Genomic DNA, 22,945 nt, shown 5'->3' on the forward strand with positions numbered 1-22,945 from the left:
TTATTTATGCACTTTGATATGAAACGCGCTGTCCGGTTTATGTTGTGGCAGCTCGGAAAATGAGCCACCCGACCTCCCGCTCCCGACCTCGCTCGCTTTATTTGTGCATCGACCCTGCCGGCTCATCCCGGGGTCCCGTGTCACGCCCCCGGAACTGGCCGTTATCACAATTTGTCATCGAGAGCAAAACGAGACTTCTGATAATTAACGAGATGGAATGAAGTGTCGTTTTCATGTGTTTTTATGATAATTAACCAGCGCACATGTCTTGTCACAGCGCGGGCTGGCAACTGGCCAGTCGAAGGGCCGCTCACGCTTTTGAAGGGTTCTCGAGGTCGATTGATACACTGAAGCAACGCCACTGCCATTCACGGGCAAAGCGCACGGAAACGGACACCAATCGACAGGCCTGGACAAGCGGGATTGTCACCATTGCAAGCCAGGGGGGGGGGGGGGGAGGGCAATGCAAAATACACTTTCCTCACACCTGTATACAGAGAGAGAGAGAGTGAGAGACACATGGGAAAACATAAAAAAAGACCGTGCGCACCAAATGAGCAAATAACTAGCCCGACCGCGAAAAGCACTGTGGCGAACGGTGGTGCGCTTTTGAATGCTCGTTTGGGAAGGAACAAACGGGCTCCAGCTGTTTCCTGCTGCCTCGCCGAAGCGCCTCGGGACTTAATTTACGGCGCAACATAAACAACAACGCCAAATTACAAAAGAATGATGCTGACCGTGTATTACAGGGGAATTTTAACTTACACAAAATCAGTATTTGTTGTAAGAATAAGCACTCAAAATATGTCTTATAGGAAATATTTAAAAATACACATATTCAAACCAAATTTTCTTGTTCTCACTCTCAATTCCAGACACATCAAAACCATCAAACCTCAACGTGCATTCAACCGAACAACTTGTCGCCGATGATTTCCCCCAAGGTACGCACCCATACATCGGATTCACTCTCTCTCTCTCTCTCTCTCTCTCTCTCTCTCTCTCACTCGCTAATATTCCGCAATCCGCCAAATTCGAATGCTTCACCTCGCCAAAGCATGAACCTGCCCGAATTGATTGAAATGTGATTCAAATGTCACGCACAGGAACAAGGCGAGAGAGATCGGCGCCGTCTCCTTCAACCCTATTTAATTTATATCAACATCAAATTCATTCGCCACGCTGGCCACCGGTCTTGTACACCGCCGACCGTAAAGCGAGGGGGGGCTTGTCGTGTGCGTGAGCATCGTTCGTTTGATGATTTGACTAGGGACATCCTAGTATGGGTGTGTGTGGTGGGACTGGGAGGGTAGGTGGCAGACAGCGTCACTGGTAGTGACGCTGACAGCAGGGACATCTTTGCGCGCCGGCACGAACGCAGCACGAGGAATCAATGGAGCTCGGTTAATCTACACCATTATCCAGTGCTGCTGGCTGTGTATGTGTGTCTTGATTAGAGTGTACAGTTGTACACAAAATCATACCACTTGAAGGATATTTTAGTCATGTTTTGATGATTTTTTACTGGATCAAACACATTAGTTTAAGATCTTCACTAATCAATTCACTTCTGAAGACACTTCAAGAAAGCATCCTTATTAAAATGTTCAATTCATTTCACAAATTTGGATCTATTATTTAACACTGTACATTATTTGGCCACCATGTATGTGTGACATTTGCTTCGTCTTCGTCGACCTGCCATCCGTCTCAGACATGCTTCCATCAGCTCACTTGCTCACATCAGACAGATCCTGCGAGGGGTTGCGGGAGAGGTTAAGGGAAACTGATTGTCGATGACATAAGCCTTAGGCGGCTTAGCTCATGCACCCATCACACACCACAGCCCACGGCATACGCGTATGAAGTTCTCCCACAACTTCCTTATCCTACAGGGGAAAAGCGTCTTTCACTCGACTCTCGGCTCCAACCAGAGAGCTCAACAACTGTGAGAGATAGAGCTAGGACGGGCTGAGTGATGATGCTTCACTGTTTGGAATGGAAGTCAAATCCAGCCGGAAACCGATTGATGGCTATTAGTGAGTTCCCCCGTTTACACCGACCGGCACCGGGAGGGGCAGATAATGCTCGTCACCAGCGCAAGGGAGGAAGAGCGCAGAGAGAAGATGAGAAGGAAAGTGGAGGAAAAAACCTTTTGCGAAGGGAGAATAAACACGTCACTGTCAGATCGCATCCGTCAATCCGCTTACCTCCCGGCACCGTCGCGACGGTCCTGTGCGGCGTGCGGTCCTTTTGTTGAACAAGGTGCGGAAACAGCGCCCATACAGCCACGTATGACGTCGTGGTACGATGGTTGTTGCGGTGAGATTAAAGTGGAATATAATATTTCATGCATCGGGCTGGCGTTTGTTGTTCTCGGTTGCAAAGGAAGCGTAAGGAATGATTGGATTCAGGCTCAAAAATTATTTGCCAGCGAAAAGTGGACGTTAAATTACTTAACCCAAGTTAATTAAATGATGAAGAAAGCCACACTAGAGATGTGTGAAATGATCTTTCAGGCCAAAAAAGGACTTCTTCCGTCATCACAGGACATTCTTTAAAACAACTCTTCATTGATTGGAAACGGCAAAAGAGTTGGACACATTCTACGTCTAATGTATCCTTCTAACGAGTTTAATGTCCTATCCTGCCCTCCCTTATTCTCTTCCCCATGCACAACCCTATACACCGGGATACATGTACGCCCTAAATTAATTTAATAGTAGACTAGGGGTGAAATCAATGCCCGCAGACACACGTACAACATCCTGTGATCATTTGTGGCCCGTAAGAGTGCGAGGGAATGGTATTGTAAGCGAACGCTTCCTGAATGAAACAGATTTAGCGCGCGCGCTCTCTCTCGAAACAAAACGAACAGAAAGTGTATCGAAAAAATTCAATAACCTAGACAAACACAAACCAGTACAAACCGGCGGCAGTCGCATTGGCGCTGGCCCGCTCGGCTTGTGGCAGGTGTCGTTTGCAAACCTTTTCAATAGGAGATAAAGCTTCCCGACTTGTACCAAGGGCGCGTTTTGGTACATATATTTATGAGTACACACCATTTGCACCATTATGAAGTCATCGCATGGCATATGCCACGCTGTTGTCCTTGTTTTTTTGGTGAAACAAAACTCTCCCGAAAAGAAGTCGCGAATAACATACGAGCGAGTTAATGAAAAGCCGAATCACTAAAAAACAATTCGACTGGTTTTGATCAAAGCGAAACACATACACACCCACGCTCAGTAACATGTATCTGCTTCGGGGCAAACATTGGCAAACATTAGGGGCATGCTGACGGTGCTGGAGAAAGAATAGAGATTCCTCAGAGGGGAGTGGGAAGCGGGGCTGGTTGATTATAATAATGAAAATCCTAGTCTTGGGAGATATTTATTTGGAATGAATTATTTCGTGCTAGTACATTGAAAAAGATTCCTTTTTTTCATTTGCAAAGGATAAGTTATGACGGAAGCACGTGTTGAAGAGACATTCACACTAGTGATGTGCTCTCTGAAGCGCACCCACGACTCCGATCCGACTCCAACTAGTTCGTTAGTTCTATTCCGAGAACGGCAAAATGGAACCTTTAGATCCGCCCGGAGTCGGAGTCGGATCGGAGTCGTTCGGAGTCGTCCGGAGTCGTCCGGAGTCGTCCGGAGTGGTTCGGAGTCGACCGGAATCGGAGTTTGTCGGAGTCAACAGGAATCTGTGTGCTAGTGATCAGACATTTCCTTTCGTTGTGTTTTTTGTCTTTCACTTTGCGCGTGCACTTCTTATACAGGCCTTTGTTTCGAAGGCCAACCTCGGGCGACTCCATACGATTCCAGATGACTCCGTCTGTAGCTAATTTCGGATGAATCCAGAAGACTCTGGACGGCTCGGAAGACTTCGAAAGATTCCTAACGACTCCGAACGACTCCGTACGACTTCGACTCCGAACAACTCCGAACGACTCCGAACGACTCCGAACGACTCCGGACGACTCCGACTCCGAACGACTCCGGACGACTCCGAACGACTCCGGACGACTCCGAACGACTCCGGACGACTCCGAACGACTCCGGACGAACCCGAACGACTCCGGACGATTCTAGGTGATTCCGGGCGATTCCAAACGACTCCGAATAATGCAGGGCGGATCTAACTTCCGGAGTCGATTCCGAATTTATCGGAGTCGGATCGGAGTCGACTCCGGATTTATGCCAACTTTACCCATTACTAATTCACACAGATCTGAGAAGCAAAGTCAGCTAAAAATGCGCATATTTGGCTATGTTTAAGCGAAATCTTGAAATAAATTCTGCTATTCTGTTAAGAGTTTAAGTGTCTTTCATTAGAAAACAACATTTCACATACAGCTTGACTCCAACCACAAGAACTATTTCATCACAAGACATCCCATTTCAAAAGCATCTCAACACTGACCCCTTACGACCACTCCCCCCCCCCCCCCCCCCCCCCAGAGCATTGCTACAACATATTTCACCAAATCAGAATTCTAAGAAGATCACAAACTCGAATGCCACGGTGGCATGATATATGCAGCGAAAACCGTGTACACAGACACACACACAAAAAGGTGTATGCAAATAAGATATTAATGAGCCACTTCAGTTGTGAGAGCATAATTCCTCAACACAGCGGGGAAAATTGATCTCGCTTATGATATACAAAAATGAGGCACCGGCAAGGCAAGCCTGGATGTTTCGTTGCTTTCCGGGGCCGTTGTTTTCTGTCCTTGTCTTCATTGCTCGTTCGCTTGATGAAGCGGAGGCATTCTTGTCCGTTTCTCAGATTTATGTTTATTCACCTTTTTTTTTCTTTCGTTTGTCGATCTTCCACTTTGGACGGATGGAAGGTTGTGTTGATTATCGCAGCGAGGCTCCCAATTTCCCGTAGTCGCCACATCAATCGTGTGTCGGAGGATCGATCCAAAGCAGCCACAACAACACACACAACAGCAACCCCTTTAGGATAGTGGCCATAGAGTGGTCAGATCACATTTTAATGAATGATAAACGTGGCGCTCGATATAATATCGTGTGCCCCGTAACAGTCGTGATAGCGCGAGTTTTGAGAGCAGCAAGTTATCTTCGTCCGTCCGTCCACCTTCCCAATGGCGGTCCCAACGCCGAAAGGAGTAACGGGGGCCAAACCAGCGAGTGGTGGTTTATCAATTTCGAACAGGAAATAATATCCCGTGATTTATGAGCGGGTTGAAGGTTTGTCACCAGTAAACCACTCCACTTCATTCAGTTTTTTTGTCTCAAAAATCCGTCCACCCGAAAATGTCGTCTGCGAACGACCGCGTATCGTCTTTCCACATTCGGGAACCAGTTCCATACCGTGAAAGATTTGAATATGTGTTCAAAGGGCAAAAGCAAAGGGGGGGGGGGGGGGGGGGGGGTGGGGGGGGGGCTCATATAGGCAAACATATGCGATAATTTTTCTGAAAAGTCTTTGCCTCATCTTTGATTCTGTTCCAGCGGTGCCTTCCATTCACCGAGGCCTTTGCTAGCGGCATTCGCTCCCGGTATCAGGATTTACTGGCATGGAGATGGATTTTTGATTAAGGCCTGACCCGTTAATATTTAATTAAGGTGACCAGCGGCGCGCGATAGACGCCAGCACGGCGGCAGCAAGAGTCTCAGTCTTTATTTTGTCATTTGGTTTTCTAGGGTTTTGGCTGAGGATAGAGCCGGCGGTTTCTCTTGTCAAATTTTCGTTCCTCGTGCCTGCCCGCTCGTCTTTTTCGATTATCTTTATGCTGAACAGGGATGGTTGACTTAATAGAAAGCATTCATTCATTCCGGGCTCATTTTTGGGGTGGGGGCCCGTTCGACCGGATCAATTTCCCACGTCGCGCGTTCGTCTTCTATCTAATAATTGCCTTTTTGCGTCTGGTTTGCGTGATGAAAGAGGTGGCCACCATCGGTTCGGAGATCTGGGATGGAAATTAATTTCTGCTTCTTGATATATGTATGCACGAGCAGGTTCGCCTCCCGATCTCTCGTCGCGAGATGACAATAACAGGGGAGCAAAAAAAATGAGCGTGATTTATAGACTGTTTGGTGCTATATGGAAGCTCATTCGGTGTGTGTGTTTTTTACTGCCCAATCTTGACCTGTTATTTAAAAACAAATTCACTGTCTAGTAGAAAGGAGTAACAAACAATGCAACGATATTCCCTTCCAAAAAAAACCCCTTACCAAAGACATCAGAAACCTTGAACCTTCTGGACAGAACAATCCACAACATAGCTCACTTTATGAATAAAGGAAAAACCCCAGCTCAAAACGAAAGTGTTTTCCCATCCCGGAATTACCTGTACATGCATATGCGCCCGGTTCGCGGGCTTGTATCGCTGGCTGGCTTGCTTCAAGCGGCAGACAGTAAATTGAGCACGATTAATTGACAGATTGTCAAGGGCTAACTGTATCATTAGGATTTGCATCTTGCTTGTCATTTGTCAAAATGTAAATTTCCTCTCTCTCTCTCTCTCGTCTCTTCGTCCAGTTGTTCAAGCATCTAGTTCCCCTTTGCCGGAGGACATACCAAGCCCCGTCCCTGGGCGTAGTGCAGAGGGCACTTCGGGCTCGTCGTTGTCAATGTCGTCGATGTCGCCGCAACCGTTGAAGTCTTGCAAGAGACAAAGAGATAGAGAGAGAGACAGTGTGTGCGAGAAATCCGTGTTCCGTGCCGTGACGATGTTCCTATGGCCACATCCATCCATGTCCCTATCAAGCCCTACCTAGCGAAACCTCACGTCGCTCACAACGGCAGCAACAACGACGCTCTTGATGACGGGCCTTTTATAGAGTTGCCCGGCATCCTCCCTGTCTTAACTTTTCTCCGACTCGGATGTAAACTACCACCAGCAGCAGCAGCAGTAGTGGTGGACGTGGACGACCAATTTTCTCCTGGCCAATCCACAGACAGACAACACGGCGGCGGCTTGCACTGTGTTTTTGTTGCCCTCCCCAGTCTTCAGTCCGCGTGACTTCTCGGCACTCTAATGTAATTTGTTTAGCGTGTCAAAGATAGCACACGGACTCGGTTTCGCGTCCCGCTCCGAAGCGCACGGCGAAAAAGGACCTCAGCTAGAATGACAATGCCCTGCACAGACGTACTTGTGCTTGCAGTGAGGAGAAGAAGGAAGGTGTCCGTTTTCTTTCCCTCCACTGGCTGACAGGCTTAGAATACGCTTTTTTCCAGCTCTACTGCACGGGTGGATTGAGCTTGCCCGGAACACGCGGGGACTGACTCTGTAAATGCTCACTGACACCGGGAGATGTTTTGCTGTAAGCCCCGTTTAGAAGCCACGCTCTAGCCGCTACCTAACCGTCACCGTACCGGGTGAGGTGGTATTGTTTCGGAATGCAAAACATTGTTCCAAAATCAACACATCTATCATGCTCCCCGTGTACCTTTGAGACACGTTTGCGATCTGCTTTGTTGCATAAATTTGCTCTCACTCATTCACTCACTCACTTACGGCCGACCAATTTGACGGCAATCGGGGAGGTGCGGTGGCCAGTTGACAGCCTCAGTTTATGCTTTTTTTCTTCTCCCCTCCCGCTTTTATCGTTTAACAGCACCACAATAGGACTTCATAATGCTAATTTCTGACGTATTATGATGCACATCAAGGTTGATGCGAATTCTGACCCGCTTGTGCTGCTTCGTGTTTTGCTGTTCGAGTTGACAGATGATTAAATGCCTTCCCTTATTGTTAACAAGCTTGTAATGTGTCAGCTGACTGCATAACGTTGTGCCTTAATTAGGCAAGTAAAGCGTTAAGAATGGTGCCCCTAATTTAAGAGGCGTAAAGAGTTAATCCTTTTTGAAGCGGAAAAAGGCGCTCAACGGAAGGAGCAGCTGAGCCATTCGTTATTCATTCGTTGGGAGGGTCTTCTCAAGATTTTCGTATCATCTCTATACCTTGTACCTCTATACCTTTGCAAATGTTTACTTGAAATATATCCATCACCTATGAATGTCACGTACAATCATGTAAAATTACAAAGGATCAAACATTAAATCACCCAAAATGCTTGTTGTGTGAAGTTATTGCATTTCATCCTTCCTTTTCCTCCGATCGTCCCTCAATTCCCCTCACTCACTACAAACAAAATTAAATTTATCAGCATTCACCTATCAGTTGTTGAAATACTTTTCCTGACTTGATCCAATTACACCTTCGGCCGATCGTTATCCGATCGGCCCCCGACATTGCCAATCAAGATCAAATCATATCACTTTCACATGGTGCAACCGAGACAAACATCGCCACTTTAGCGCAGCAAGCTGCACGGGCGCATGTGCTAAATACAGTTACGCGTGGTTACAGTGGTCGTTATCGCTAGATTCCAATCGATGATGATATCTCGTTCGCTCGATAAACTAGTGCAATAAAGACATGATTCCGTCCTCAACTCATTAACTTATCACCGGCTACCGATCGCATTCGGCAGAGCGTACCCGATCGGTTTCTCCGTTTTGTGAACGCTTCCAATCGATCGTGTCTGCACCACCGGTACAATCGGGCTGCAATAGCACGGTTCCCGATAGAGGGAAATGAATTGGCGCTTCTCATTTACATCGTATTTAGAAAAGAGCTCAAAGTTCTTCACATGTTTCCTGCAGTTACATGGAATGATCTGTGTGCGATCAAGAAATACGATAACGATCTTCACACCTAACTTATGTTGTATTTGCGTTCAGCTGCAACAAAGTATGATAGAAACACAATTGTGATACCCGTTTAAAATTCAATATGTATAATTTTATTCAGAAAACTTATTTGCCTTCATTATTAGTTGTTTTTTTAAGAAGAAACACACCTTAATTATAATTTTGTTTGAATTATGTTGACGTTTATGTTGCGTTTTATACAATAATAGTATTTTGGAATTTACATTAATGTGCTGATTCACATCCACATAGTGATGATAAATAAAACCTAAAATAAATATAAAATTAAACGACTTAAAAATATAAAAAAATCATCCATATTTTACAAGAAATTTAAATCCTTTTGAAATTATAAACATTTCTTATTGGAAGTAAAACAACTATTAAGTTAATCACCTACATGGAAAGAGTGCTATTACATTGCATTTATACAATAAATATAATCCTAAAAGACAAATATAAGAGAAAGAAACGTAAACAAATGTAAAAAGCTATTCAATAATGCATTCCACCCTTGCCGTTACTACGGCAAAACCTATTTTTTCTGATGTTTGTCATAATTTTTATAAAGAATAATGTATTATTTATATTGAAACGGATTGAATCCATTCCCAAACATTGTTTTACAATTTTCGTGGCTATTTTTGTTTACAAAAAGAAGTTAAATTGTCTTTTTTACAATACCTTTAATTGATCTTCAGTAAAATAAAATTAATTTAACATCACAACACATTCTTCCGTATTGCTTGGTTCATATAACACCAATAAATTCATTTAGATTTCCTATTTGAACCTCATGTTTATCACTCCCATGGCCGTTAAGTTAACTGTGGAGTTAACCTACACCACACCTACGATTTCCTGGTGGGGTTTGTCCCGACTTTGCTCGTACACGTACACGTACAACCGCAGCCAATTGCCTCACAAGCCATCTATGTCCGTCTAATGTCGGTAGCATAAATTTATTTTCCCACTACACTACACATACCGACTGTTCCAGAGCCAGTGCTAGAGCCAGAGAATCGTCTTTCTGTATCATCATAAAAGAATGTCAAATTCATATGGACAACGTTTCAGTCAAGGATGATTCTGTCCGTCTCTGCTCGTACCAAGCTCGCCACCACAACGCGTTTGCTGCCACACAACACACACACGACCATGGAGAGAGGCTGTCGTCCTCCACGGTGCGGAAAATAAAATAAATAAAGGAAATAAAATAAAATAAGTACGAATGTAATGTTTTTGTTATGTTCCCGTTTAGCAGCAGTTGCCTGTCGTCCTGTGGGTCGTTATCGTCGACGTACTCCCGGTCGGTTGTCTCATTCGCTTCCACTTTCTCTCTCGCCACTGTCCCTTTTCCACGATCAAAACAATCCCGCTTCTTCGTCACAGCCATGCCATGCTTTGTTCGTTTGAGGTTTTTTTGTGCCTTTTTTTTGTTGTTTCACTGTCCCGTGCCCCGGCACGCTGGTGGGAAATATTTAAAATAAATCTTAATGATACAACAGTGTTTATATTTGTCACACTGCGCTAGCCCACATGTCCTGGTTGCCTGGTGGTCCCGGGGAAAGGACTTCATTGGGCAGCGAGAGGGAGAGGGACCCCGTTGAGAGGGAACGTTCGGCTTCAAATCCCGTGCGCCACGGGTCCCGGACTGGGCCTGACCCAGGGAAAGGAAGACTACGACCCGCACGACGACTCCGGGACGAAATTCCTTCGAGCGTCAAGCTGTCTTGTCAGTGTTTGTTAGTTTGCCGCAGTTGAGATGAGAATCTATTATGCAGAAAACAGGACAACGGCGATCTCCGTCTCTGACAGCACTGGAAGCAATGATTCCTCCGCGCGCTTTGTTCCACCACCACCATCACCACAAACGGGGGTTTGGTTCCGCTTTCTATTCCCACCCCCAGAAGCACTAGCTCAACCTTCACCCTCCTCCTCACCGTACATTAGATTTTTTGAGATACGAAAGCGACACAAGGCACATCCACAGTCACTCCAGAAATGTTTTCATTTCAACCATTCTCTGAATCAACGACTTCACTGACATATGCAAGCTTTTTACGAGTTTTTGCTGCCGCTCTCGAGCTCAACACACCGCTCAGTGGAATAGTGGGGCTTTTTTCTGTGTTTGTTTCACCACCACTTACGGCCCCACCCCCACCCCCACACACACATACACATAACAAACCCACACTGCGCACAAATGTATACTACCGACTGTGCTTTGGTACAACTCATCAAAAACCGTGTTGTGTATGCACTGTTCTGTGAACCAGCAGTAGCAGCAGCAGCAGCAGAAACAGCAGCCTCACGTCTTTATAGGCACGAATAGCACGAAAGGACATGACAGGACCGCTTTAAACCCATTCAACACATGTGTGCCCGCCGCCGCCGCCGTCCCCATCAGCCCAAGACAACTTTTAGCCGCTGGGAAGCGGAGCGGTTTTTCCATTGTGTGCTGGCGCCTAGAATGTGCTAAATTAAGAAGTGAAGCATGTAGCAGCAACATTGTGAACTGGTTGAACCGCTGACAGTAAATTGCTTTCATGTTACATTCATTAGGATGCCGAGGACGGCCTAATGTGAATACTTTGGGACAGTTTTGCTTTACGAAAAGAAGATATTTTTCTTTACAAAACATATTTAGGTGTTCATTTGTAGATCTTTGAAAGCATTGATCGTTAAAAGATCGCTTATTAAATGAGTACTGTTTTTTTGTAAAAATTGCATTAACAGTGCATTGAAGTGATTTCCATCAAAGAGGATCGATTAATATATGATCATCATTACAAACAGACTCCTTTTAATCATTAAAACTAGTTTTAATGTATCTCTAGATCTGACGAAGTAACCAATGTGCTGTCTGTCTGCCTGTCTGTGCTGATCCATTGCATTGCAATTCGATTCTGTGACATTCCTTGCCGTAATCCCGCAAAAAACTCGCATCCAAACTGCCCAAAGCTCCCCAAAACATCAACGGGATCATACAAAATGGGGAATAATATTTATGTTTGGCGTTTTCTTTTTTCCCATGTTTTCATTTCGTCATCGTTTTGCCGAAACTGTCTGTTATGTCTATAAACAGCAGTAACGAGTGCAAAGCGCCCCAGCATTCATATCAGTCCAATCGGGGTGATCTGGGTAATGTGCGGAAACCATCCTAAGTTGAATCCGAACACTCACATATTCGAATCGACGAATCGAACCAGTTTGTTTGCTTTTTAGCCGTTGAACCTATTTCCACATTCACTCTTTCCTGAGCACCGCTGTACGATGGTATTGTTCTAGCGATGTGGGAAAATTCCTTTTTTGTTGTGCTTCTTTTCTACGATAACGTTTCGGCAGCACAAACATTGGCCAAAAAGGAAGCGAATTTTGATTTCATTTTACCATAATCGTGTTTATCTTCGAAACATCACGCGGAGGAAAACAAGATTCCGCCAGACTGACCAGCCGATCGATCCCATCTATCTTCCGGCGTGTAGAGTATGGCGGAAAATGTCATACATGTGGACATTTTTATCGATTGCAGGATTTATCGTTTTGATTCATAGCGAAAAAATCAGCTGAATGTACACAACCTGAATCATGCGATGGATCAGACATTTTCGCTATAAAACAAGCAAAAGTGCAAACGGTTGCAGCTATTCGGCTGGACCTATTTATTTGCAATGAATTATTCATTCAACTCTTACCCATGGTGGCTGTAAGATTGTTTTTTTGTATCATAAAATATGTTACTAATAATTTTTATAATTGCGACGCAACGGCACTATACAATGATGCCTATAAACGCCATTAAGCAATTGAGAGGAAAGTCGTTGTTGAGAAAGAAACAAACCCAAAATTTTGATTAAAATTAAAATAAAACAAAATGAATTTCAACACATAATTCATCCAACAATTTACCGAACTAAACACTTTAAAATAACAAAAAAATATATAATTAAGGTATTACTAAGCTATATTTTACAAAAATACACCTTTTCAACCAAAAACCTATCTTGCAATATTTCTATTATACAAATACCACATTCATATCAGCAACAAAAGAATCAGAATGCACAAAGCAAAGAAACAAAATAAATCTTTGTCAGACAAACCTCAAACAGAGATAGAAATAATTAGTTTCCTTTTTTTCGCGCTTTCGCTATATAAATTCAGCAAAAGGGCAGTATCGGCTTTGGCCTATCGCAAACCTACAAACCACAAAGGAAAGGTAAACGACCTACCCAAAAAAAAAAAAATAGAAAAAACACACACCCAAAGACACAAAGAATGATTTCCAAACGATCACACATACGCTATCGAGTTTTGGTATCCTATCGTGTCTGCATAAATAAATCAAAAATTAATTAAAAATATGTATCGTTACGAGGGTTATGGTCGTGGTCCGGGATCCGGCCAAGAAGCCCGCACACACAAAGACACACACATTAGGGCAGTCCGATTGCGCAGATGTATTTGTTTGATATTTTTCACTGGAAATTGGAATATCTTTCATCTTTGCAGCTCAGGAGTTTTTGGAGTGAGTGTTTGGAGCGAGCGGATATTGATATTTTTATGATTTCTATAGACGTTTTGTGCTTCGCTTCGTTTGCTTACCTGCAATGAAACATTATTTTCGCACCGTACGAAACGAATCCCGTTCCTCCCGTTCCTTACAATCTTTTTTGCCTAAAACGAAAGGCACAACAATACGCTCCATCTTTGCGCAAAGTATCCTTTTTCCCATAAATTGATTAATTTAAAACAACACAAAAAAGAGGAGGGGAAATTACCCAACACGCTTCACTCCGTGCTGATACTCCGGGGCGACATTCAGTCGTAATCAGTCGAAACCCAGTTATTGCTTAAGCTATTATGTGATTTCGCATAAATCTCCCAATGCATCAAACCGCTGCACCACAACATGACACAGGAGATTATGCACACACAACAGCAACAACAACAAAAAACGAGGACGAAAGCATCCTCTCCAAAATAAAGTAGCCTTTCGTTCGGCTCTCACACACATGCCACACGCTCTTCACACGGCTGTATCGCTAAATTTATTGTTTCAAAGCAGCAATCGCGTCTGCCTGCCCCTTCACGTCACACTGTGCACGTTCGCTGATCCTTCCAAGGTTTGCGTTCTTCTTCGCTATCATTTATCGGGCTTCCGTTTCACCTTCGGCGTGGAATTTGTGTCCTCATGCCCGGCCAAAACTTGGGGAATTGGGAGGTGGGAATGAAAAATACGTAGGAAGCGGTAATGAAAACACTGACGAACGTGCTTTTATTTTCCTTACCCATACCTCCCATCACACACTCACATACACACGTATGCACATGATTTTGTTGAAGCGAAAACAACGGGCGAAAAAATAAACACAAAAGAAAAATTTACGGCGGAATCTTCAGACGCTGATAATGTCCAAAGATGGCATGTCACGCGAGGGGCAGGGGAGGGGGGGTCTCTCCATGTGAAGTTCCCCCCTCATTCGCGTCTTGTCCACGGTTGGCTAGCATGAATACATCCCGAAAAAAAGAGACCACATACACACACACACAACACGTAGTACCAGGGCTGCCCCATGTATATCCCGTGCGCTGGCTGGGCATGCAGTATCAACTAACGACGGTATCAGTGTTTGGTTCATCAGCAGCTTCTCCAACACTGAGAGCACCAACCACCGCCACCATCATCACGCGGGTTGGCTGGCTCAGGAAAGTTCATCTTATGGCTGCCTGCGCCTGCTGCTGCTGCTGCTGCTGATGCTGATGCTGCTGCCAGGCTTAGAGATCGACGCGAACGAACCGGGGAACGACATGGACTGCATTAATTTATGGAAAAGACAAAGACATGGAATTGATTTTAGTTTGATGATAGTCGATAGTGATGGGTCTGGGATTTTTCTTTATTCGAGGCGGGCGATAATCAATTTCTCGTGACTCGGCCACTATTTGTCGCATGCCCGAGACCCGAAGGACGTGAATGAAGGGGTGGGAGGAAGATGGGTGGGGGGTTAGTGCATTGGAAGCTGGGGGGAGGAGAGGAATTTGCAGTATCGAAATGGAAGGCACAAAGCCTTGCGCCCAGGCATCGTCCTTATTGTTTGCGTTTCGCTTCATTTTGCAGGACATTATTTGCAAATAAGCTTTAGCACCAACGTTTTGAAAGTAATTACGCGGGAGCGTATGGAGATTTTTCGTTGTATGTTGAGTTATTGTTTGATTAAGTTTAAAGTTTAATAATAATAAAGGAAATATAAATGCTCAAAAAAGCAAATAACATAAAACAAAACCACAAACATTTTAAAGGACGTAAAATGACAAATTTGGCAGTCAGATCCTGCCAAAAGTAATGGAAAAAAACGTAGTAACTTTGTATTTATTTTGTAGTTTTTTGGGATAAATTTTCAATAAAATGCTTTAGTTTAATACATATTAGGCAATATTCCTTGCTTTTCAAACGATTTAACGATCAACTGAAATAATTATTTAATCAATTATATAAAACGCCTACTAGGATTATACGATTGACATCTGTCAAAAGCTGTTACTTCCTGTCAATTCAAAAAGAGAAGTTGAAGTAAGGCTGGAAAAGGGAATAAAGTCACACATGTTTTGTTGAGCGTCTAGAAGCAATTTCGAATAATTATTTTTATCTTTAATGTTTAGTTTTAACTTGAATTCCACCATTTGCGATTTAGTTACAGCTCTACTTCAATTCTTCTTCGAAACAATAAAACAGGATATGGGAAGGCGAACGTTGAAAGACAAAACATCAAGCCACATTAGTAACCTGATCTGCACTTTATATCTGTCCCAATCAACACCGGCGCGGTTCAATCAACGAATTATTGCACCAGAATAATTCACACACAGCTCCACCGCGTCAATAAACATTCCCCCGTCAGCAACAACGTCTGTAAAAAAAATCGCCCTCTTACTTATGGGAATGATTGCAAAACTCACCGCAAATGACGCTCGATCAATTAGCGGAAATAAATACAATCACCTGAGTGCACATGATATCTTCATTCCTTTTATCGGCCGCCACCGAAAAGGCCCTAAAAGCTTCTGCCGCGGCTTCAGCGACCGCAAACTGCCTGCATCGCAAAGTTCGGTGCAATCTTTATAGCCGGCACGGCACGGCCGCGCATTCACCGCAAAACGCCCGTGCAGCAACCCGTGAAACTGTCCCGTCTTATTATCGACTGCTCACCATCGACGCGGTGGACGAAGATCGAGCGCGCGAGCGAACTCGCGCGCCTGAAAACAGCAAACCCTGACGTCCTGGCGTACCACCGCACCGAGATCCGAGGTTAGGATCGGTGGTAGTAATTATCACGTTTGCAGCCACGCCGCTGCCGCTGCCGTTTGCTGCCGTTGGCGTGGTCGTAAATGTTTGCGCGAAACACGCGCAAACGAGTGAAACCGCGCCGCGTCTAGACAATCCGAAACGAAACACCGTGGAATGTGGGATTGCCATTTGCATGCTGCGCATTTATACCGCAGGCAGCTGCGTTCATCATGTTTATACCACACGGTCACTCTTTAATTGCCGTCTTTCGCGCATTTCGCTCCGCGCCGTCGGAGGAAGCGCCTGAAGATGGACGGAAAATAATTAAATGTTACTTCCCGCGCGCTATAAAAACATCGATTTTATACCGTAAAAAGCCAAATTTATGTGGCTTCGGGCTTGATAAAGCGGAATAATTTTTGGGACAAGAAGACACTCTTCAAACCATCCCCGATAAATGCCGTCCGTCCGTCATGCGTGGACTCGTCAACTGCACCTTGGTCAGCGTGGGACAAGCAGGGCAAGTTCTAATCAGTGAAATTATTGGCATTATTTCTTCCACCCCGTTCGACACTCATTTTGCTGATGTCCATCCTATTTACTTTGCCAACGCAACGACGGAACGACCAAAAACAGCTAACGTGAACAAGATCTTGGGCCATCATGAGGCCCGGCTAAAACGTTGTAATGAAAATCGTTGGTCAGCGCAGTTTGATAGAGGAGAGGCAGCAGCAACTACAGCATCAAGAGCACGACGATTGGGGTTTGAGGCAAGGGCCCCACTATCGCTATTTAGGAGAAGATTACAAAAATTGTCCTACACGTGGGGTTTGTTGATATTGATATAGCAGATGCTGCTGCTGCTGCCTTTGGACGAAACACTGCGTTCTCTTGCCCATTCCCCATCGATGTCCGCAATGACCGACGAAGGCTAAACACGACCTCGTTCGCCAGACCGATAAGGATGTGTGAGAGTTCTTGGGATAACTTTGCCGGGAGACTTCGGTGACCATCGGTGCAGAAAGGGTAGCGTCGGGCAATTTATCCGAACTGCTGAACTCAGGTCCTAATTAAAAGCTGACCAAAATAGATACCTTCCAAGCGGATCCCGGATTGGTTATGTGTGACGGCACACATCAACGCCAATGAACACCGTTTCCAGTGAAATGGTGCAAGTTTGCCGTGCTAGCAAACGCAACAACTCTCGTAAAGACAGGGAAGACAAACTACTCATTATCACGAGTCTGTAGCGTATCTCGTGTAGCGTCTTTTTCCTTCTCAGCATTCGTGTTTGGTGACACCCTTCCTGGTCCAGGTCAAACGTTGATTTTTGTGTCAAAAAGGATGTTTCTTTATCTTTCACAGTACACCATCCCGGAGACATGGAGTCAACGCTTCTTTTTTTCATTATGAGTAGCATCTGATGTGATTTGGTCAAACACACAACCGACCGCGTCAACCGATTGTGTCCGACTGGTGGGGCTGAGCAAATGGGCCCATTTTGCCCCTTCAATCATACGCCTCACCCCATCGACACCATCGAATAGAATATCTTCATACGAACACCGTGAGCGTGATTAAAGTCAACATCTTGCGCATGATGAAGTTTCGTCCGGCATTTGCTTGCGTTACGTTCCGATCGGGACGTTTTCTGCAAACCACGTCAGAATACTTTTGCGCCCCAACTTTTGTCCCGGACGCTGTTTCTGCTGAACTCAACACACGGGCTCGGACTCATTACGGGTAAACCCGGGCATGCTCTTGATTAGTGTGCTTAGCGACACTGCTTTTTTCTTCCTGGGAAATCATGCCATTTGCTCTGTCGATTACGAACACGGGCGGGTCCGTAGGATTGATGGGACTTCTTGATGTTTGCAGTTGAGGAGAAAAGAGTGTGTGCGTGTGTGTGAGCGCAAAATTGGTATTACAAGCACGCCAGCACCATGATGAAGACATTAACGCAAGATGAGGAAAACTATTGCCCCATCCTTGGTGAGACGGGGAGAAAAGTTTCCGAAAAGTGGCCAGTGCGGTAAGGATACAGACTGAAGCGAAGGTCAATGGTGAGCACTGCTTAGATAAGCTTATAGAAATGTAGCTATATGTACAAATGTACCTTTATAAGAGAGCAAACCAGTGAATGACGACAAACTTTACTCACATTCTGCAGTAATAAGCTACTTTAATTATGATTCCACCTTCCCCCAATACAGCTCATTATGATTTTGAATTGCCTCTTTAGTCGGTGATGTCTACTTACGCGCAAGATTGAATGACAGCTCGACAAACAGTGAGCAATATTTTTTAATTACCTACATATCACTCAATTAGCACCTTGCCACCAGCAAGAACTGGCTCCAGTTTCAGTAGCAATAAATTGTAGTCAATGCTCATGGTCCACATGACACAAACAAGTGCATGTGTGCGCACAGACACACACACACACACACACACACAGATGTGTGAGTTAATCATCCTGCATGCTTGCAATATTCTTTTTTTATCTTCACTGCACCATTCCATCCTTTTGCCGATACTGTATCCATTCCATCAGAACAGTAATTTTTCACACTTCACAGGATGAAAGGACGAAAACCCAGGTGGTGATGGAGCATGATTGCTTTCAACATTGTTCTTCATCCTCCTACTCTCACCGCCACTTCGTTGGCCATCAAAGGCTGACTGTTCAAACTATCCATCAATTATCATTATGTAAATGATTAAATATAATGAAAATAAATTTTAATTATCATAAATATCCATATGATGTATTCGTTTTGCTGCGGGCAGAGCAAGCACGGCTGAAGTAAGAATTGGACGCTTTAACAAAAGTGGAGCATATGCAACGAACGGCGATATACTGCTCAATTGTTGAAGTGTGTTTTTCACTTTTTTAAGTTTATTCATATATTTTTGTGGTTTTTTTTAAATTTATTTTGGAGATATTTTGAATGTGATGTTTTCTGTACGTCGATTTTGAATTGGGAACGATGTGATACGACCTTCCTAATTAAAGTTGATGTACCTTCCAAGGGAGGTAGTAGCAATAGTGGTTAAAGTGCAGTGGTTGGAAGTTTTTAAATAATCGGTTATAATTAATTAAATTATTTAAAATAGTTTTAGTAAACTGTATAGGGCAAAAATATTATCATTGAATTAAGAACTAGTACGAAATTCCTAAGGATTTCATAATAAAGTGTAAGATTTTATTACCCATGTAACTAATTATCAACCTACAATATTATTGTTTTTGCACTACAAATATTCCCAAAACTAAATTTATCTACTTTAATTCAGTTGGGAATCAAAGAGTAAAAATCAACTGAATCAATGTTGATCCACATTATTTGCATTCTTTAGGTAAAGCAGCGTCCTACACATTCATCAATCAAAATCAATCATTTCTGACAATTAATTAAGGGACACATGCGATACTATGGCAGTACTGCTCGCTGTTAATACCACTCAAGCTCGTAAATGCAGTTCCATCCCAAGTATTCTGAATTTATTCACGTTTCTGTGCACTTTTAAAAGGATACAATATCAAAAATGCAGTAACCATACAAAAATTGACGATACAACGAACCAGACAGAAAAGGTTTTTTTAATGAATAAATAAGATGCTTATGGAATACAGCCGTTGTTACCAAATTTTGGATCTGAGGCTTGTGACATTGCGCTTAAAAATTTGCTGGTAAGCAATTAATTTTGGACAGTGTGCATCTTTTAATTTTTTTGTGTAATTAGATTGTTTTTTTTTTATGAAAAAAAATATTAAAATCTTATAAACAAAAAAGCCATTGTTTACACCTGAAAAGCATAACAGTTTTTATGTTTTTAATTATATCATTGAAATAGTTAACTAAAATTCAATCAATTTTGAGCACTCATTTTGACTTAAAATCAAAAATTGATGCCTCAAAGACAAAACTGCTTCGACCATACAAGCTTTAAAGATGGAACGAACCGATCAAATTTTTTTTTGTGACATGCTGTCAAAAATGAATCCCTTAGAGACATAAATGAGTGAGTTAGAGTCACCATTTTGAAGCATCAACTGTAATTAAATCATATTTTAATAACAATATGCGGAAGTTCTTCTTCTTCTTTGGCTCAACAACCGATGTCGGTCAAGGCCTGCCTGTACCCACTAGTGGCCTTGGCTTTCAGTGACTAATTGATTCCCCCCCATAGCAGGATAGTCAGTCCTACGTATGGCGGCGCGGTCTATTTGGGGATTGAACCCATGACGGGCATGTTGTTAAGTCGTACGAGTTGACGACTGTACTACGAGACCGGCAAGTCGTGCCGGAACATGCGGAAGTTAGCTAATTCATAATGTACACTCTCATAAAACAAATATATTTATACGAAAAGCAGCTATTTTGCTAAAGTTATGCTGATGATGTAGGATATCATTAATTACATCCTGCAATCCAACATTGAAGCAAATCTGCAGCAAAATGAGGTAAATTTTATGAAAAAAACAACGAAACTCGTGATGAGCACTGATAACAGCGAGAAAAAAGGCACACACCATTGTATAAACCTTTTCTCCTGCCGTTTCCACATAATTATGTTGATGTTTTCCGTACCATATCTCCCATCCAAATGCTTCCAATTGTTACTCCCGCCCCACAACGCGCACGGCACAACCTTCCGGGCCTATCCATTGGAAGGAGTCGCACAAAAAGCCTGTCGGTATCATTTTTTAACCATGAAAAATCTTATTTAGTCTTCAATCTTTTATTTATTCCCACTACCACCACACAGCAGCAGCAGCATCATTGCTCGGAGCCGCTGCTGCTGCTGCTCCTCCGAGAATCGATACATCGAACAGGGTTCATGTTTTCTGTCCCCACTCCCCACCGTTATCATCGCAGCACACGAAGACGGCGACAGCGGTTCGACGCTTTTTGCGCGGTTTTGCAAAAAAACACATTTCAACTCCGTACGCACTACCGCCAAATCGGATCCGCCTCACCCGAATGCCCATGCTACCAAGTGCGCATAACGTCCACACACCGAGAGCGCGCGATCGACATGGCATCGGTTTCGGTAATGATCTCCTTTGTGTCTGATTTTTTGTTTTCTGTTTTTTTTCTCTTCCGTCTCCTGAGCCTGGTGGTTTGTTTTTGCACGAAATATGTAAGCGCACCACATACTCCGATCGTCAACGCAAAACGGGACAGAGCGCAGGCCATAAGGGGAACAGACCGAGTGAAGTTGAAGCACAAACAGAGTGCAGTGCAGAAGCTCCAATACGGTCAGATAATTCTCCCTCATTTCAGGAACAAACTGCATTCTTTGTTCCATAAATAATGGCTGGGTAGTGGTGGGCATTCGGCACCGGCTTTACAGCCGTCCCCAACCGGCCCTTCCAAAGGAGATTACGTACGGCTGTGGTCAGAATTTTACTGTAATTTAAGCACCCGCAAATGTCGGTAGGACCACCGTACCCCAACCAATGCATGCTCGTGGAAGGTGGAAGCCACCACCCAGCCCATCGAGGTGTACCATCGATTTTGTCGCGATCGCGATCGCGCGACCCCGGGTGCTGTGCTCGGAGGCGGCGTCTGCCGTTTTTGCAGGATTTTGCCCTGCAAACGGGGAGTTACAGGGAGTTGCGTTTGTTTTGCCTTGAAATACCGAAAATCGTGACACATCATTCTCCGCGGATCTGGTACGATGTCGTCGTCGCTGCTGCTGCTGCTGCACTTTTGCCATGGCCTTGCGATCGACAATCGATCGGTGGGTATTTTAAATATTCTCGATTGCCTTCCACCCGCGATTTCGAGCGCGCTCGGGGTTCGATCGTCCTCGCCGTTCGCCCGGGGTGACATCGTACAACGGCTCCCCGACCTGCACGGTGTGGGGTAGAGTCGCGTACGGGCTGATCTGCTGAAATCAGTTCACTGTAGCACGCCGGGATCCGGGAGCGCACACCCTACCGTCCTAGAGGTACCGGGACGCATCGGTTTTACGAATGTTACTTCAAAACCATAAGACAGAGAGCTTGTTTTATTCCCATTTCAAAGCTTTTCTTGTACAGAGCAACAGTAAAGCTCACAAAAAACCCCTACACCCAACCCAATCCGCCATTGTTTGAATGTTTTATACTTTGGAGCAGCAGCAGCAGCAGCAACACTTCTCCAGCAGGACGTGTAACATAAGAAAAAAAGGCAACGCTGATACAATTCATCCCGAAAGCCATTCACCGTGCAGACACGCCTGACACCGCGGAGTACGATTTCCATAGTGCCTGGGGGGGTAAAGAAAAACTGGCCACATCGGAACGGGCCCGAAAGGGCCCTGTGGAGATTTACCGATCGTATTGTTACGATAAACACGCATTTATGCTATTTATTGCAATTGATTCCCCCATATTTGCCCCCAGCCCGACCAGACCAAGCCGGGACGATGCCCGGACGAAGCAAGGGGAGAATGAAATGTAAGCAGATTTTGTTTCTAGCTTGGTTCCTTCGTTCGTATTGTTCCGAGTTGGCAGCACTCTTTAGCGAAGCGGAGCGTTTGCGAGAAAATATGAAGGAGCTGACATTTGTTTAAGGTCGATCATGTCTTTCGTTAAGGCCATTACTTCTGAAAACTTTTATACACATTGAAGCGCCAAATAGTCTCACATAAAGACTTAAAGTTTCCTTGACGATCGCTTCCACAGCTCTCTTCAAAAGTCACCGATCTGTATCATCTTGAGATGATGATCGTTTGTATTTCATTTCTCCACAAACGACTTCTGCACCCAAATCCACCCATTCCCTGCTGCAACTCATCGGCATCGAACGACAAAACAGCGGAACATTGCATTACAGCGCATGCCGTCACCAGCACCTGGACACCAGCAAAACCGCAGAAGCCACCGATCTTGTTCGATAGGGCCCAAGAAAGCAGACACGCATACCGGCTCACCCTTTCTGTCCAACCGAACGCCCCCAGGTA

The 22,945-nt window shown here is 44.3% G+C and overlaps 1 protein-coding gene across 1 annotated transcript in view; it reads left to right on the forward strand.

Annotated features, from left to right (window-relative positions):
- LOC1279986 (protein tiptop) overlaps window positions 1-22,945 on the forward strand; it is a 175,856-nt gene that overhangs the window by 100,115 nt on the left and 52,796 nt on the right. The window contains exon 3 of the mRNA XM_061656295.1: window positions 876-944. Coding sequence (XP_061512279.1) covers window positions 876-944 — 69 coding nt within the window. The remainder of the gene's footprint in view (window positions 1-875; window positions 945-22,945) is intronic.

Source organism: Anopheles gambiae, chromosome 3 (assembly GCF_943734735.2).
Source record: "Anopheles gambiae chromosome 3, idAnoGambNW_F1_1, whole genome shotgun sequence".
Taxonomy (NCBI): domain Eukaryota; kingdom Metazoa; phylum Arthropoda; class Insecta; order Diptera; family Culicidae; genus Anopheles; species Anopheles gambiae.